This window comes from Scyliorhinus canicula, chromosome 13, assembly GCF_902713615.1.
Source record: "Scyliorhinus canicula chromosome 13, sScyCan1.1, whole genome shotgun sequence".
In the NCBI taxonomy this organism is placed as follows: domain Eukaryota; kingdom Metazoa; phylum Chordata; class Chondrichthyes; order Carcharhiniformes; family Scyliorhinidae; genus Scyliorhinus; species Scyliorhinus canicula.
In genome coordinates, this window is record NC_052158.1 from 51,807,677 (window position 1) to 51,825,192 (window position 17,516).

At 48.4% G+C, this 17,516-nt stretch overlaps 1 protein-coding gene across 1 annotated transcript in view; it reads right to left on the bottom strand.

The window, feature by feature from the left end:
* Positions 1–17,516, bottom strand: part of LOC119975603 (antigen peptide transporter 2-like) — a 117,990-nt gene that overhangs the window by 11,036 nt on the left and 89,438 nt on the right. Inside the window, 13 exon segments of the mRNA XM_038815390.1 lie at positions 6,296–6,384; positions 6,387–6,513; positions 8,765–8,881; positions 9,203–9,214; positions 9,266–9,297; positions 9,300–9,450; positions 10,111–10,316; positions 15,791–15,808; positions 15,811–15,861; positions 15,864–15,919; positions 17,138–17,211; positions 17,214–17,236; positions 17,239–17,253. Coding sequence (XP_038671318.1) covers positions 6,296–6,384; positions 6,387–6,513; positions 8,765–8,881; positions 9,203–9,214; positions 9,266–9,297; positions 9,300–9,450; positions 10,111–10,316; positions 15,791–15,808; positions 15,811–15,861; positions 15,864–15,919; positions 17,138–17,211; positions 17,214–17,236; positions 17,239–17,253 — 971 coding nt within the window.

A 17,516-nucleotide genomic window follows, 5' to 3' on the forward strand; every position in this document is an offset into this window, starting at 1 on the left:
CCATCCCCCCTGGATACTTTGCGGATAAAACAAGAAAAAGAAAAAAAGAGCTTACCTGATATTCACTCACCCCCTTAGGTTAGAGGAGGTGGAAGGGTGGGGGACACTACAAGTGTAGTGTCTCGGGTTTAGCAACCGCCCAACTTAAATACATGTAAAAATAAAACACTTAACCAGCAACTACTGTGTCCCGCACTATAACAGTAATCAGCTGTTATGGGCCCGCGCACACAAATTAAATTTGTACTACTTACCCAGCAGTCACGCTGTCCTCACTCCGACAGGATTCAGTTGGAAACCCCCAACGGTAAGTTTTTTAAAATTCACTCACCTTCCCAGCAAGCGCTCACTCAGCAACCACTGCACCCTGCACGGGAACAGAAATACGCTGCAGGAAAGGATGCCCCAAAGCGTGGTACATTGGCGAGACCATGCAGACACTGTGACAACGGATGAATGGACATCACGCGACAACGGGGCAGCACTGGTAGCATGGTGGTTAGCATAATGCTTCACAGCTCCAGGGTCCCAGGTTCGATTCCCGGTTGGGTCACTGTCTGTGCGGATTCTGCACGTCCTCCCCGTGTGTGCGTGGGTTTCCTCGGGTGCATCTGGTTCCTCCCACAGTCCAAGATGTGCGGGTTAGGTGGATTGGCTATGCTAAATTGTCCTTAGTGTCCTAAAAAATAAGGTTAATGGGGGGGGGGTTGTTGGGTTACATGATAGGTTGACTTGAGTAGGGTGATCATTGTTCGGCACAACATCGAGGGCCGAAGGGCCTGTTCTGTGCTGTACTGTTCTATCTATCTAACCGCCAGACAGGAATGTTCCCTTCCAGTCGGGGAACACTTCAGCAGTCGAGGGCATTCAGCCTCTGATCTCCGGGCAAGTGTTCCCAAGGCAGCCTCCAGAACGGCGACAATGCAGAATCACCGAGCAGAAACTTATAGCCAGGTTCCGCATGCATGAGTACAGCCTCAACAGTGACCTTGGATTCATGTGCATTACATTCACCCCCACCATCTAGCCTGGGCCTGCAAAATCATATCAACTGTCCTGGCTTGAGACAATTCACACCTTTTTAACCTGGGATTACCCCTCTCTCTGGACCTGTAAAGACTTAATTACCTGCAAAGACTCACATTCAAAGTATTGTCTTGCATCTTTGACTTTGTCTATTCTATATGTTTCTGGAACCCACCTCTTCATTCACCTGAGGAAAGAGCTGTGCTCCGAAAGCTAGTGATTCGAAACAAACCTGTTGGACTTTAACCTGGTGCTGTAAGACGTCTTACTGTGGGCAGACTTCCGGTGGTAGCCGTGGAGTAGGAGGTCGCACATTTGGTAGCTCCCACTTGTGATGAAACTTTTGGACATTTAACCGCTTTGGAGGTCGAGGTGGGGCTGATCAAGCACCACCAGAAAAGGTTGCAGGAGAAGTTGAAGGACTTGGAGAACAGGTCCAGGAGACACAACCTGAAGATCGTCGGCCTCCCTGAGGGCAGTGAACGTTTTAACACGAAGGCATTTGTGGTAAGTATGCTGGAAAAGTTGATGGGGCGTTTACGCGGCCCTTGGAAGTGGACAGAGCGCATAGAAATCTTGCAAGGAAGCTGCGAGTGAATGAACCGTCGAGGGCGATGGTGGTGTGAATGCACCGGTTCCTAGATAAGGAACAGATTTTGCGGTGGGCCAAGCAGATACAGAGCTGCAAGTGGGAGAACAGCGAGCTGCGCATCTACCAGGACCTGGGCGCGGAATTGGCCAAAAGGCGAGCAGGGTTTAATAGGGAAAAATCGGCCCTCTTCAAGAAGGGGGTGAAGTTCGGGATGTTGTATCCAGCGCAACTTTAGGTCACGCTTGAGGGCCAGGAACTTTATTTTGAATCACCGGACGAAGTTATGAACTTTATCAAGGACAAAAGGCTAGTCAGGGTTTAAGGTCACGGAACCCTGGGGGAGGGCATTGCGGTGGTGATTTGGTCAAAATCACTTTTGTGTTGTTTTGAATATGCAGTGCTCTCTGTAACAAGGGGTTATTTTTGTTTGCCCCTTCCTTTTTCTCTGGATTTCATTGTGATAAGATGTTTGAGCAGCTGCTCAAGGAGGGGCAGCAGGGTAGCATGGTGGTTAGCATAAATGCTTCACAGCTCCAGGGTCCCAGGTTTGATTCCCGGCTGGGTCACTGTCTGTGTGGAGTCTGCACGTCCTCCTGTGTGTGCGTGGGTTTCCTCCGGGTGCTCCGGTTTCCTCCCACAGTCCATAGATGTGCGGATTGGCCATGCTAAATTGCCCGTAGTGTCCTAATAAAAGTAAGGTTAAGGGGGGGTTGTTGGGTTACGGGTATAGGGTGGATACGTGGGTTTGAGTAGGGTGATCATGGCTCGGCACAACATTGAGGGCCGAAGGGCCTGTTCTGTGCTGTACTGTTCTATGTTCTAAATGTAAAGTTAACTCTGTTCCAGTGGAAGTTGGGTGGAGGGATTATTTCTACTGTTTGTTTACTGGGGACTGTGATGCTTTGAATTTGTATGTCCAAGCTGGGGGGGGGGGACAATGGGGAGATAGGATGTCTGGTGCCATGGGTGGGAGCTACCAGGCTAGCTAGCTCACGGAAGCGCAGTGGGGGGTGAGCAGGTGCTGCTGTTACTAGGGAAGGGGAGGGGTGGGGAAGAGCTGCTCTGCCGACAGGGGAGGAATTGTTGCTAGGGGACAAAAGGGAGGTCGAGGACAGCGGAGGCCCGAGGCCGGGCCCGAGGAGGCGAGCAATGCGAGCTGGCGGCTGGAGAAGAAGGGTGATGGCTAGTCGGCAGAGTGGGTGGGGCACGAAGCCCTCCAACTAGGTTGATTACTTGGAACGTCAGAGTGCTAAATGGGCCGGTTAAGAGGGTCCGCGTGTTCGCACATCTGAGGGGATTGAAGGTGGACGTAGCAATGTTACAAGAGACACACCTAAAGATTATAGACCAGACCAGATTGAGGAAGGAGTGGGTCAGCCAGGTATTCCATTCAGGGCTGGACTCTAAGACCATGGGGAGTCACATAATCTGATCATGGGGTTGGGGGGAATTTCAATACAGTCATTGATCCAGGATTGGACCGGTCAAAACCTAAGACAGGGAGGGTCCAGCCGTAGTGAAGGGATTAAAGGGGTTTATGGAGCAGATGAGGAGAGTAGACCCATGGAGGTTATCCTGAGCAGGGCTCTGCTGTCGGGAGTTGTTGATACGGAGTACTTGGCAATCGCAGTGTCGGATCATGCCCCACATTGGGTGGATCTACGGGTAAGTTTGGAGAGAGGACAACGCCCACTATAGAGGTTGGATGTGGGAATATTAGCAGATGAAGCGGTCTGGGCAGGCAGAGTAAGTCCATCCAGAACTATCTGGAAATAAATGATACGGTGGAAGTCTCGGCAGCAACAGTGTGGGAAGCTCTGAAGGCAGTGGTTAGAGGGAACTAATTCGATACGGGTCCATAGAGAAAAGGTGGAATGAGCAGAGAGGGATAGGTTGGTTGGGGAGATACTCCAGGTGGATAGGAGATATTCAGAAGCCCGGGACAGGGTCTACTGAAGGTGCGGCGGCGTTTGGAGTTTGGGCTGTTACCTACAGGGAAGGGGTGGAGCAGCTGAGGAAGGAAAGGGGAGCGGTGTATGAGTATGGGGAAAAGACCAGTAGGATGCTAGCACACCAGGTAAGGAAAAGGGAGGCAGCCAGGGAGAAAGGGAGAGTAAAGGACAGAGATGGGAATGTGGTCCTGGATCCAGTGGGGGTGAATGAGGTGTTTAAGGACTTTTACAGCAAATTATATGAGTCGGAACCCCCGACTGGGGTGGAGCAGATGAGGCAGACAGGTCAGCTGAGGTTCCCAAGGGTGGAGGAGGAACTGGTGGAAGGGCTGAGAGCCCCAATTGAAATTGGGGAAATAATGGAGGGGTTGGAGGTCATGCAGTCGGGCAAGGCCCCGGGGCCTGATGGCTATCCGGTGGAACTCTACAAGTTCTCGGAGATATTAGGCACTGCTGGTGAGGGCATTTAATGAGGCAAGGGAGCGGGGTGTCCTCCCTCACCGGGTGGGGGGGGGGGGGGGGGGGGGGAGCTTTCGGGAATGGGAGACATTGCACAAGTTCAATTTGTCCTGGCTTGTACAGCAAATGAAGGAGGACTTTAGGAGATGGACATGCTCCCGCTGTCACTGGGGAGGGTACAGACTGTGAAAATGACGGTCCTCCCCAGATTTCTATTTGTCCTGCAGTGCCTTTTTAAACGGGTGAATAAGGTCATTTCGGGCTTTGTGTGGGCGGGTAAAGCCCTGCGAGTGAAGAAAGGTTGTTGGAGCGTAGTAGGGAAGCTAATATAGCCATGATTAGGGAATGTGTGGGGGGAGGGGGGAGTCGGTGTGTGAGCGAGTACAGGCGGCATCATGTAAGAACGCACGGTTGGGAGGTACTGATTGGTAACGGCACCTCCGCCGTTCTTGCCGGCCCGATACTCCACAAGCCCGGTGGTGGTGGCGGCTCTGAGAGTCTGGGGACAGTGGAGGAAATATAGGAGAGCGGAGGGAGCATCGGTCTGGACCCCGATTTATAATAACCATCGGTTTGTGCTGGGAAGGCTGGATGGAGGGTTCCGGAGATGGCAGAGAGCAGGGATTGAGAGGATGGGAGATCTTTTTATAGATGGGAGCTTCCCTGGCTTGTAGGATTTGGAGGAGAAATTTGAACTGCCAGTAGGGAATGGGTTTCGGTATCTGCAGGTACGGGATTTTCTGAGAAGGCAGGTTCCGACCTTCCTGCTCCTGCCACCTCCGGGGATACAGGACAAGGTAGTTTCCAGAACATGGGTGGGAGAGGAGAAGGTATCGGATATTAGGGGCAGCAGGGTAGCATGGTGGTTAGCATAAATGCTTCACAGCTCCAGGGTCCCAGGTTCGATTCCCGGCTGGGTCACTGTCTGTGTGGAGTCTGCACGTCCTCCCCCTGTGTGCGTGGGATTCCTCCGGGTGCTCCGGTTTCCTCCCACAGTCCAAAGATGTGCGGGTTAGGTGGATTGGCCGTGCTAAATTGCCCGTAGTGTCCTAATAAATGTAAGGTTAAGGGGGGGTTATTGGGTTATGGGTATAGGGTGGATATGGGTTTGAGTAGGGTGATCATGGCTCGGCACAACATTGAGGGCCGAAGGGCCTGTTCTGTGCTGTACTGTTCTATGTTCTATGTTCTATCTACCAAGAACGTATGGAGAGGAGGAAACTCAGATAGAGGAAAAAAAGGGCAAGTGGGAAGATGAGCTCGGGGGAGAGGTAGACGGTTCTGTGGGCAGATACCTTCAGCAGGGTTAACACATCCCCATCATGTGCCAGGCTCAGCCTGATACAATTTAAGGCAGTCCACCGGGCACACATGGCGGCGGCCCAGATGAGCAAGTTCGTTGGGGTAGAGGACAGGTGTGTGAAGTGCGCGGGAGGTCCAGCAAATCATGTCCACATGTTTTGGGCATGCCCGAAGCTTAGAGGGTTTTGCTAAGGCTATGTCCACGGTACTTAAAACACGGGTGGTGCCGAGTCCGGAGGTGGGGATCTTTGGAGTGTTGGAAGAGCCGGTAGTTCAGGGGGCGAAAGAGGCCGACGTTGTGGCCTTTGCCTCCCTGGTAGCCCCGGAGACTATTAAAGAGGAGGGACTCGAAGCCCCCGAAATTAGAGACCTGGGTTAACAACATGGCTGGGTTTCTCAGTATCGAGAAATAAAGTTCGCCCTAAGAGGGTCAATGTTAGGGTTCGTCCGGAGGTGGCAGCCGTTCATCGACTTTCTCAGAAAAAAATAAAATATCAGCAGAGGCAGAAATCTAGGTGGTGGTGGGGGGTGGAGGCTATTGTTTCAGTGATTGAGAGTGCGAAGAACGTGATTGGGATGGAAATGTTTTATGTACCATGTTTATGTTACTGTTATCATTATTATTATAAAATCTACAAATACTCTTATAAAATTTTTTTTTTAAAAAGACTTCTTACTGTGCTGACCCCAGTCCAACGCCGGCATCTCCACATCGGTTCTTCCCTAACAGCACTGTGGGTGTACCTACAGCACATGGACAGCAGCGGTTCAAGAAGGCAGCTCACCACCACCTTCTCAAGGGCAATTAGGGATGGGCAATAAATGGTGGTCTAGCCAGTGAAGCCCAGGCTAATCAGGTTCCAAAATTGCTGTCAATATCTGATCGGAGATCTCATTGGGATCTACTCTAACATTATCATCAATATCTTGGGGTATATTGGGTTTAACCTCGTTATACTCTTACCTTTAAGGCCTGGACGTCGGGTCTCGTTGGGTAGGAGAAGGACACGTTCTGGAATTTCACATCTCCTTTCAGTTGCTCAACTACCAGCCTCCATCAGTGGGAACACTGGATTTCCGGTCCAGATATTCAAAGACTTTCTCTGCTGCTCCCACTGAATGAATCATCTCGGAGTACATGTGAACCAAGGTCTGTTCAAATTGAGAGAAAGTAGCATTAATCTGAATGTAGCCATTCAGTTTCCCATAGGGAAAACTGGCATCTAGCAACAACACATGAAAGCTCAGTCTCCGCACACTACACCAGCAACGTATGGAAGCATATACATGCACACCATACATTGCAATAACACATGGCAGAAGTAGGAAGTAACATACTTGCCACATAAGTGCCAGGCTATGATCATCTCCAAGAAGAGAATCTAACCATCGCCCCTTGACGTTCAATGCCATTACTACCACAGAATCAATCCACTATCAACACCCTGGAGGTTACTATTGACCAGAAACTGAACTGGAGTAGCCTTATTAATACTCTGATTGCAAGCACAGGTCAGAGGCTAGAAATCCAGAGGCAAATAACTCACCTCCTAACTCCCCAAACCCTGTCCACAATCTACAAGGCACAAGTCAGGAGAAAAATGGAATATCCCCCCTTGCTTGGATGAGTGCAGCTCCAACAACAAGGGAAAGGCTGTTGGATGAGAAGGGGCAGGGACAGAAATACAATGTACAGCTATTAAATGGGAATCTAAAGGGATGGGTTGGGAATGTGGAGGGATGAAGAGTAACATACAGGATGAATACAAATATGGCCATTTCACAAGGAATTAGGTAGCAATCAGGAGAGATGGAGTGGGAACGTGCAAGGATGAGCCAAGATGCCACGATAGAAATCCTCCAGCTTTCATTTATTTCCAGCTCATATTGTGATGATTGTAGGAATTTCAGATATATTTGGATTATATGTATCTGGTGCAGTAATGGTTAAAATAAATATCCCAGTTTGAAAGACAGGCAGACCTGTGGCTACAGAGGAGGTAATCAAGGGATTTTGAAAATAAGATCATCCTTCGTATCCTTATTTAAAACCATGATTATGTTTCCAAGGAGACGCCTAATGGATTTTTGGGGAGTAGATAATTAAAGACATAAGGGGCAACATGATGATGCAATGGTTAGCACTGCTGCCTCACAGCAACAGGGACCTGGCTTTGATTCTGACCTCAGGTGACTGTCAATGTGGAGTTTGAACATTCTCCCCCTGTCTGCGTTAGTGTTCCGATTTCCTCCCAGTCCAAAGAGTGCAGGTTAGATGGACTGGCTATGCTAAATTGCCCCAAAGTATCCAAAGGTTGAGTGGAGTCAAGGGGCTAGGGCAGGCGATTGGGCCTAGGTAGGGTAGTTATTCGAAAGGTCGATGCAGACTTGATGGGCTGAATGGCCTCCTTCTGCACTGCAGGGATTCTATGATCTGTAAGTTTCAGGGGAGTAAAGAAAATGTAATTAATGGGAGGAGCCAGAGGTTGACACAGTCAGGTTTGAGTCCGGCAGTTTAGATTTGGCTGTGAACCGAACAGCAGCTTATGGAATAAGCTGTGGTTTGACACAGGCAAGAATCTGTAGGCTGTTTCCTGAAGGATCTCTCTCTCTCTGTCTCTCTCGCAGGCATCTCTATGCAGCAATATTCCTGTGTTTGCTAACTGTATTTCAAGTGGCATTGACCCAAGATAGGTTTTGCTTGACTGGAGAGAAAGAAGGTAAGTTAGGAGTTAAGGTTGTTTCATTTTGTTAGGCATTGTAAGCTATATTCTGTGCTGTTAAAATTAGTTTAATACTGTGTTAATAATAGTTTGTTTTAGTATACCATATCCCTATTTGTGCATGGAGTCACTCCTGGAGAGAAGTATTGTTTCCTCACAGTGCCGGAATGTGGCGACTAGGGGCTTTTCACAGTAACTTCATTGAAGCCAACTCGTGACAATAAGCAATTTTCATTCATTTCATTTCATTCTGTCCAGTATCCCAGCAACTGCTGGGTTCTGGTCTGGAATCGTAATAGTATTAATGCCCTGAGCCTAAACTGTGCATTGGAGTAATTCAGGATTCCCCAGTCCATGCTCAACATGCTTCAACTGAGAAGGGAATGGATAACCGTAATGTACTGTGGAACAATCAAGAGACCTCTGCAGTAAACTAACACTTCAATAGGAAGTCCACCATAACGGCAATAATAATAATAATAGTAATAATAATAATAATAATAATAATAATCGCTTATTGTCATAAGTAGGCTTCAATGAAGTTACTGTGAAAAACCCTTAGAGGCTACATTCCGGCGCCTGTTTGGGGAGGCCGATACGGGAATTGAACCCGTGCTGCTGGGACTGTTCTGCATTACAAGCCAGCTGTTTAGCCCTCTGTGCTAAATCAGCCCCTAAGGAGGGAGAGTTTAAACTTACCCGCAATATGCGCCAAAATCCATCTGGTACATTATGAAAGCAACCAGATTCCCACTGCTCATCTGTCTGGTGTGTATCAGGTACTGTCCATAGTATAACATAATCAACTGCATAGCAAGCTGTACGTGCTGGAGAAACAGACAAACAGGAATCATTAGGGCAGATTGAGAGGTACTGAACAGCCCCCTGTCCACAGTGAGCGATGAGCGGCGTGAGGAGCGGGGGGGGGGGGGGAGATACAGAGTGAAGGGGGGAGATACAGAGTGCAGGGGGGAGATACAGAGTTAAGGGGGGAAGATACAGAGTTAAGGGGAGGGGGCGAGATAGAGAACTACCCACCCCGTAGACATTACACACTGCAATTGAGTTTTCATGCCGATGTTCAGAGTAACACATTGTTGAGATTATGACAACCTGGGTCAATGCTCAGGTTAGGGGTGACCGTTTGCTGAGCGAAGCAGCTGGGATATACATGGGGAGTCAGATTGCCCGGTCACTTACCCTGGACATACGAGGTACACTGCTGTAACAATATCCCGTTGGTCTTGAGTTGGTGTGTAACCTGGAGCTTCTCCTCAAAGAGTTCGGACTCCTCGGTCTCAGTGGCGAAACTCCTGACCGTTCTGATCCCTGAAACAATCTCTCCGGCCAGTTGGTTTGACTTCGCGATAGAGTCCTGCACTTCCTGAACCAGTTTCTGTCCCCAAAACAAAACATAAATCAATTGTAATACAATTCTCACAGGCTGTGGCCTATCACAGTGGCCTCTCGGTGAAATTAATTTTCTAACAAGTGCGAAATGTCAACATTTTGGTTGAGGTAGAGAGAGGGCTCTAGGAGATACAATTCACAACAGCAATGCACATTAATAAAGCGACGAGGAACAAAAAGCAAACCAAACAACAGGTTCATTTCTGCAGGGATGAATTGAAAAGAGGTTTTGTGAAACTTCAACTTCAATTCTAATTATATCATGTTTTGAATTTTGTGTACCACTGTTGTTGTGTGGGTGATGCGGAAGTAGAATATCAAAATAAACAGCAATACAAATAACGTGCGGTAGGTGCAGGGACCAATCAGTGACTTTACGCATAAACGTGTGGGCAGACGGATAGACAGATACACACACATACAGTCATAGATGTCTGCAGATATATTTCAGATGAAATTTGATGGGACAAAATACATCTAAGTGAGTAAATAAAAAGAGGAAATATACACTATGGTAAAAATTGCAAAATAACGAGCTTTTGTGTTCCAAATGCACCAATCATTAAAAGGAGAGACAAATTAACAAAAGCTTAAAGAAAGCACCTGGAGCAATTGCAGCCTGTTGCATTGCTGGGTGTGTACCTACCATGTGATACTTATTATAGAGTTTCTGAATGACTATGGTGAGGGGAGACTCGAAAAACATTAAGATGGTGAGCTGCCACGACAGGGAGAACATGAAGAAAAGGATCCCGACTGTCTTCACCAAACTTCGCAGGAAGATGTTCACATTGGCTGCAATGGAACGGCTCATTAGTGCGGTGTCAGTGGAGAGGCGGGAGGTGATATCACCTGTGGGATAAAACACAATACACATGAAGACATTAGTGCCTGTTCATATTGACACGGATAGTTGTATCTTTGTGTGGTGTACCTTCACACTCATGCCTTTTTCAAAACTCTTCAAGGAATAGTGGGAGAATTGGTGGAAGGATTTCGAGCTGATTATCAGCCCGTTGAACCGTGTTGAACCCTCCGTCCATTGTCAATAGGGCATTGAACTCGAACCCAGAACTTCTGCTCCAGTAATACGGCCACTACCCACTGTGCAACAAGAGCCCTACACACAGGGATAGTAATGGCATTACAAGAGTGTTACTAACCATAATGTTACTATGAACAGTAATGAGAACAAATATGCTGTATAACCTCAGCATATCTGGCAGCATCTGAGGAGAGAGAAACAGAGGGCCCAATCTAACTGAATAGGAAGTCCCATAACGAGCACGTTTAGCCAGGTGTTTACTGGCGCTCACAGCACCAAGAATCACTATGCTATCTACCGGGACTTTAGTTCTATTAAGGGCCTCCCATCAAGGCCGCACTTCGTCCTGTTTCCTGCACTGAGGAGCTCCACTCGCCAGAACTCCTCAGTGCAGGAGATCGGGAGCCATTTTTAAAATGGTGTTCCAATCTCTCGACCACCGTGACTCCTGAACCCCCCAAAGGCCCACCTCACCTATAAGGGGGTTCTTGGGCTCCCCCGCAGCAACCCACGCAGACCTGATCCCGGTCATGGGAACAAATGCCACTTGACACTGCCAAGCTGGCACCCTGGCAGTGCCCCTGCCAGCTGGCAGTGCCATCTGGACTTTGAGGCAGTACCAGGCTGGCATCCAGGCTAAGGTGCCCAGGTGGCACCATAAGTGCCTGCCTGCCCAGAGGGTAAGCACCTTGGGGCTTCCGACACCCCACAAGTGCTGTTCCGACTGGTCCCCATTTGTGGAGACCAATACTGAATGGTGCTGGCCTGAGATGAAGGGTTAGATTTCAATGCCTTGGATAGATCATGAAAGATCATATTAGAGTGAGACTAGCTCTAATATGCAGATTTACAAAATCTCAAGAGATGTGGCGAGCCTGGTAGATCCCGGAAGAGGGATCTCCTGGCATCTACCAGCTGTGCTGTCTTTTGGGCACAACGTGACGGCTAGATTGCATCCGGAGTAAACGTTTTGGATCCAAATAAATTCTGTTAGTTCTGTAGAATGGTAATTTTGTCTCGAAACGTCAACTTACTCCCCACAGATGCTGCCAGACCCTCTGCATTTACCCAGCACCTGTTTTTGTATTTCAAATACCCAATATCTCAGTGTTTTGCTTTTATTTGAGAATTATTACAATGTAGTGATTGCAAACAGTAATATTGCAAGGTGCACCGTATGAATAGCAATGTTAGTATGTTCATTAGAAACATTAATTGGAGTGCTTTCAAACAGAAATATTAGAGTGAGTTCATTATGAACAGTATATTTACTCTGTATTTACAATGAATCATAATGTTTGTGTTTTTATTACAATGTGATGTTATAGGCTTCATATTGTGGGCAGCACGGTAGCATGGTGGATTTGCACAGTTGCCTCACAACTCCAGGGTCCCAGGTTCAATTCCCGGCTTGGGTTACTGCCTGTGCAGAGTCTGCACATCCCCGTGTCTGCACTGGTTTCTTCCGGTGCTCCGCTTTCCTCCCACAGTCCAAAGATGTGCAGGTTAGGTGGATTGGCCATGCTAAATTGCCCTTGGTGTCCAGAAAGGTGAGGTGGAGTTACTGGGTTATGGGGATGTGGTGGAGATGTGGGCTTGGGTGGGGTGTTCTTTCCAAGGGCCGGTGCAGACTAGATAGGACAAATGGCCTCCTTCTGTACTGTAAATTCTATGATTCTATCATAACAAACAGTAATATTGGTATGTTTACAAACTGTAATATTATAAGGGAGGTAGTTCACTAGGTTAATATGGGGTCTTATGAAGGGAGATACTCTCTACTCAGAAGAATTAGGGAAGATCAAATTGAGATATATAAGATGATAAATGGTATGGTTAAAGTAGATGTGGAGCAGATGCTTCCTCTTGTGGACATTCTAAAACAAGAGGTCACAGTCTCTGGATAAGAGGCAGCAAACCTTTAAAAACAGAGCTGAGGAGTAAGCAATGGGTTGTGAATCTGTGGAATTTGCTACCCAGAGTGCGTTGGATGCTGGGACAGTGAGTAAATTTAAGGAGGAGCTGGACAATTTTAATTAATGGGTTGCCGGGTTAGGGAGAACGGGCAGGATGGTGGCAATGAGGCTATGATGAGATCAGCCATTGTCGTATTGAACGGTGGAACGGGGGCCTGTAGGTAACAGCACCCCAAGCACAAATCTGATGTTGTTGATTAATAAAGGGATTTCTTGATTAATAAGTAGGTTAGGAGTTATGGGGAGAAGGCAGGAGAATGGGGATGAGAAAAATATCAGCTATGATCGAACGGTGAAGCAGGCTCATTACAATCTGTAATATTACAGTGTGTTAATTACAAATATATTACAGGGTGTCCATTATGAATAGATATTTAAACTATTATGAAAAGTAATGTTTGTAGATTTAGTGACATGAGTCTTCATAACAAATAGCAATATAGTGTGTTTACTATGAGCTGCGATATTACAGTGCATTAATTATGAACAGTAATATTAGTGTATTCACTACAAACAATAATATTAGTGTTTATTATGAGCTGCGATATTACAGTTCATTAATTATGAACAGTTATAGCGTATTCACTACAAACGGTAATATTACAGTCTGTGTACATTATAAACAGTAGTACTAATGTTCATTCCAAGCTGTAATATTACAGTTGGTTCATTACAAACAGTAATATTACAGTGTGTTCATAAGAACTAGGAGCAGGACTGGGCAATTCAACCCCCGAGCCCGCTCTGCCATTCAATAAGATCATGGCTGATCTCATCACAGCCTCAACTCCACTTTCCTGCACATTTTCAATAATCCTTCAACCCATTACTAATTAAAAATCTGCCTAACTCTTCCTCAAATGCATTCTTACAAATACTATTCACAATATTACAGTGTTCATTGTAAACATTATTACAGTATTTTCATTATGTACAGTAATATTAGTGTGGTCATTAGTTGATGATGAAAATGGGCTGTTTAGCACATTGGGCTAAATCGCTGGCTTTTAAAGCAGACCAAGCAGGCCAGCAGCACGGTTCGATTCCTGTACCAGCCTCCCCGAACAGGCACCGGAATGTGGCGACTAGGGGCTTTTCACAGTAACTTCATTGAAGCCTACTCGTGACAATAAGCGATTTAATTTCATATTAAAGCACAGCGATCATCAATGTAATGTGACTTATTAACATTCAGTTTTTGGAGCCCCCATTGGGCTGGTGGTGGGTATGGGGCCGATGCAGATAGGAAAGACCCCAGACCCAGACGGGTTCCCGATGGAATGCTTCCGGGGGACTTGAGGCCCCTGCTGGTGAGGGCGTTTAATGAGGCGAGGGAGCAAGGGGGTGCTCCCCCTATGCTGTCGCAGGCCTTGATCTCCTTAATTTTTAAAAGGGAGAAGGATCCGGAGCAGTGTGGGTCCTACAGGCTAATTTTGCTGTTAAATGTGGACGGCAAGTTGCATGCCAAGATCTTAGCCTCAAGGATTGGGGACTGTGTCGGGGGTGATAGGTGAGGACTAGACGGGGTTTGTTAAGGGGAGGCATTTGTCGGCCAACATCAGGCAGCTGTTAATGTTATTGTGATGCCCCCAGAGGGACGAAGTGTGGAGGTGGTGGTCGCCATGGATGCGGCGAAGGCTTTGACCAGTGGAATGGGACTATGTGGGAGGTGCTGGGGCAGTTTGGGTTTGGTCCAGTTGTTGTATCGGTCCCCAGTCGTGAATGTGCGAATGAACCGGGTGAGTTGGGAATATTTCAGGTTGCATCAGGGGATGAGGCAGAGATGCCCACTCCCCCGATTGCTCTTTGTCTTGGCATTTTAAGGTCAAAGGGACTGGCAGGGGATAGTGCGGGCTGGGAGAGGGGTGGGGGAGTGGAGCATAGGGTCTGTACATGGACGATCTGTTGCTCTACGTTTCAAACCTTTTGGAAATTATTGGGGATGTTGGGGTATATTGGAGGAGTTCGGCAGGTTTTCAGAATACAAAAACTGAATATGGGGAGAGCAAGGTTTACTATTGGGCGGCACTAATAGCATGGTTAGCAAGTGGGTAGTGGGGGAGGTGTCGGTATGGGAGCAGATGGAGGTGACCTCTTGCAAAGACACAGTTTGGGGGCACTGTTGACGCCACCTCTGCCTTTCTCGCCAGCCAGGTACTCCACAATCCCAGTGCTGGTGGTGGTCCTGAGAGTGTGGGGACAGTGGCAGGAGCACCCGGGGCTGGAGGTGACCTCAATTTGGACACCGACCTGTGGAATCATAGGTTTGCTCTGGGGGCGGCTGGAAGGGGGTTTCGGAGATGGCAATGGCAGGGTTTGAGAGGTTTTGGGACCTATTGGTTGGGGCAGCTTTTCTGAGCTTTGAGGGGGGTGGCGGGAATGTAGTCCAAGTGAGTGACTTTGGCAGGTACCGTCCTTTCCTCACCTGCTGCTCCAGGGGCTACAGTACAAGGTAGCGTCAAAAACAGGGGGAGATGATGGTAGTGTTGGAAATTAATAATGAGTTGATGGATTGGGATGGTGTGTAATGTAAGTGGGAGGAAGAGTTGGGGAGGAGGTGGAGGCTGGGTGTGGGAGGGGGCTCTGAGGAGAGTGAACACATCCTAGTCCTGTGCTACGCTTCAAGGTGGTCCACAGGGCACATATGACTGTGGCAGGGTGAGCATGGTTTTTAAAGGGATGGAGGATCGGTGTGGGAGGTGTGCGGGCGGGCCCATGAATAATGTATTGGGCCTGTCCGAACCTTGGGGAATTCTGGCAGGGGTTTGCCGACGTCACGTCGGAGGTTTTGATGGTAAAGATGACTCCAAATCCAGAAGTGGTGATCTTTGGAGTGTCAGACGACCCGGGAGTCAAGAGAGGCCGATGCTTGGCCTTTGCCTCCCTGGTAGCCCGGAAACGGATCTTATTGGAATGGAGGGACTCGGGGCCGCTGAAACCGGGGGTGGGTGAGCGACCTGGCAGAGTTCCTCAGGCTAGAGAAGATAAAGTTTGCCTTGAGAGGCTCTGTGGAGGGGTTTGCCCAGAGACGGCCGTTCATTGACTTCTTTGAGAACAGTTAAGATGTCAGCCGGGGGAGGGGGGGGGGGGGGGAGGAGGAGGCGGGACGGTGGGGCGTTAGGTATTTAGTTGGTTTGATTATTTTCAGCCCGATTGGCTTGTTTTGTTTTATAGTTGTGTTTGATGTGCAAATATATAAATGCCTCAATAAAATATTTGTAAAAAAACATTCAAGTTTCTAACTGCATTAGCATTTCATTCTGAACAGCTGCATGAATATACGAGGGCTGTGTTTCTCTTCTTACCCGTCCGAGTTGCCTCAAGAAGCCAATTTCCTGCTGTACCAGGGAGGAGAAGAGCTGATTTCGAACCGTTTGTTGAGACTGGACATGGTGAACATGAAAAGTCCTCCCCGGAGACCTGCTGAAATGGAGCTGGAAGAACAATTCTCCCAGTCAGAAATGTTTGACAACGGCAGGATAGGAATTCCTGTGTTACACTCTGCACAGTCCCCATGAACCCGTGAAATTCCTGTATTAGAGTTTCCCACCGGAACATTAGAATGGCCTTTTAAATACAGTTTATACAACTGGACTATTCCATAGTCTCCAGTGTCTTTATTATCATAGAATTTACAGTGCAGAAGGTTGCCACTCGGCCCATCGAGTCTGCAAGCTTTTGGAAAGAGCACCCTACCCGAGGTTAACTCCTCCTCCCTATCCCCATAACCCACCCCACCCAACACTAAGTGCAATTTTGGACACTAAGGGCAATTTATCATGGCCATCCACCTAACCTACACATCTTTGGACTGTGGGAGGAAACCGGAGCACCCGGAGGAACCCACGCACACATGGGGAGGATGTGCAGACTCCGCACAGACAGTGAGCCAAGCCGGAATCGAACCTGGGACCCTGGAGCTGTGAAGCGATTGTGCTATCCACAATGCTACCGTGCTGCCCATTTGGTGGGCAAGTCCATGGGGACTTCCTGTCCACCATTTTCGAGGCACAAGTCAGAGTGTGATGGAAGACTCTCCACTTGTCTGATGAGTGGATGTGTGCAGCTCCAGCAACACTCGAAGCTTGATACCATCCAGGACAAAGCAGCCTGCTTGATTGGCACCCCTTCCACCCACATTCAATCCCTCTACCACCACATGCACATTGCAGCAAGGTGTACCATCTACACGATGCACTGCAAGAACTCACCAGGACTGCTTAAAAACATCTTCCAAACCACCTAGAAGGACAAGGGCAGCAGATACCTGGGCATTCCACCACCTGGATGTTCCCCTCCAAGTCCCTCATCATCCAAGCCCACTACAACTCCTCCAACCTGCCTTTCAGAGCCATCTTTACCCCATCCAAGAATCAACTTTGTGTAAATATGTATGTCCTATGTTTTTTCATGTATGGAAAGATCTGTCTGGACTGTACGCAGATCAACACTTTTCACTGTACCTCGGTACACATGACAATAAATCAAATACAATTTCATCCAATCCTCATGCCAACCCCATTCTGCTCTGACATTCCTCATCCCGATTCCTGATAGACGACACACTCTCTCCACAGGAGAACACACAAATATAAGGGGGTGGGGGCAGGGTTCTCAGGAAAGAACAACCAGTCCTCTTTGGTAATTCTCACCTTCCCATGGAGGTCATAAACATGTATAATATGGCGTCGAGGAACGCTCGATGGTCATAGCGGGAACTGAGCAATCATCAATCACTTTCCCTGTGTATAAGGAATAAACATCTCCCCTGGAATCAAAACAAATAGAATTATTAAAGCAATCAAAACCTGCCACGGGGGGGGGGGGGGGGGGGGGGGGGGCAAGAGAGTGAGGGCTTGGAGAACAGGAGAAGTGAGCGGGACCGAGGGAGGGGGCGGGAGGGAAGAGGGAGGGGGGCGGGAGGACAGAGGGAGGGGGGCGGGAGGGCGAGGGAGGGGCGGGGGGGGGGGGGGGGACAGAGGGAGGGGGCGGGGGGACAGGGAGGGGGGCGGGGGGACAGGGAGGGGGTGG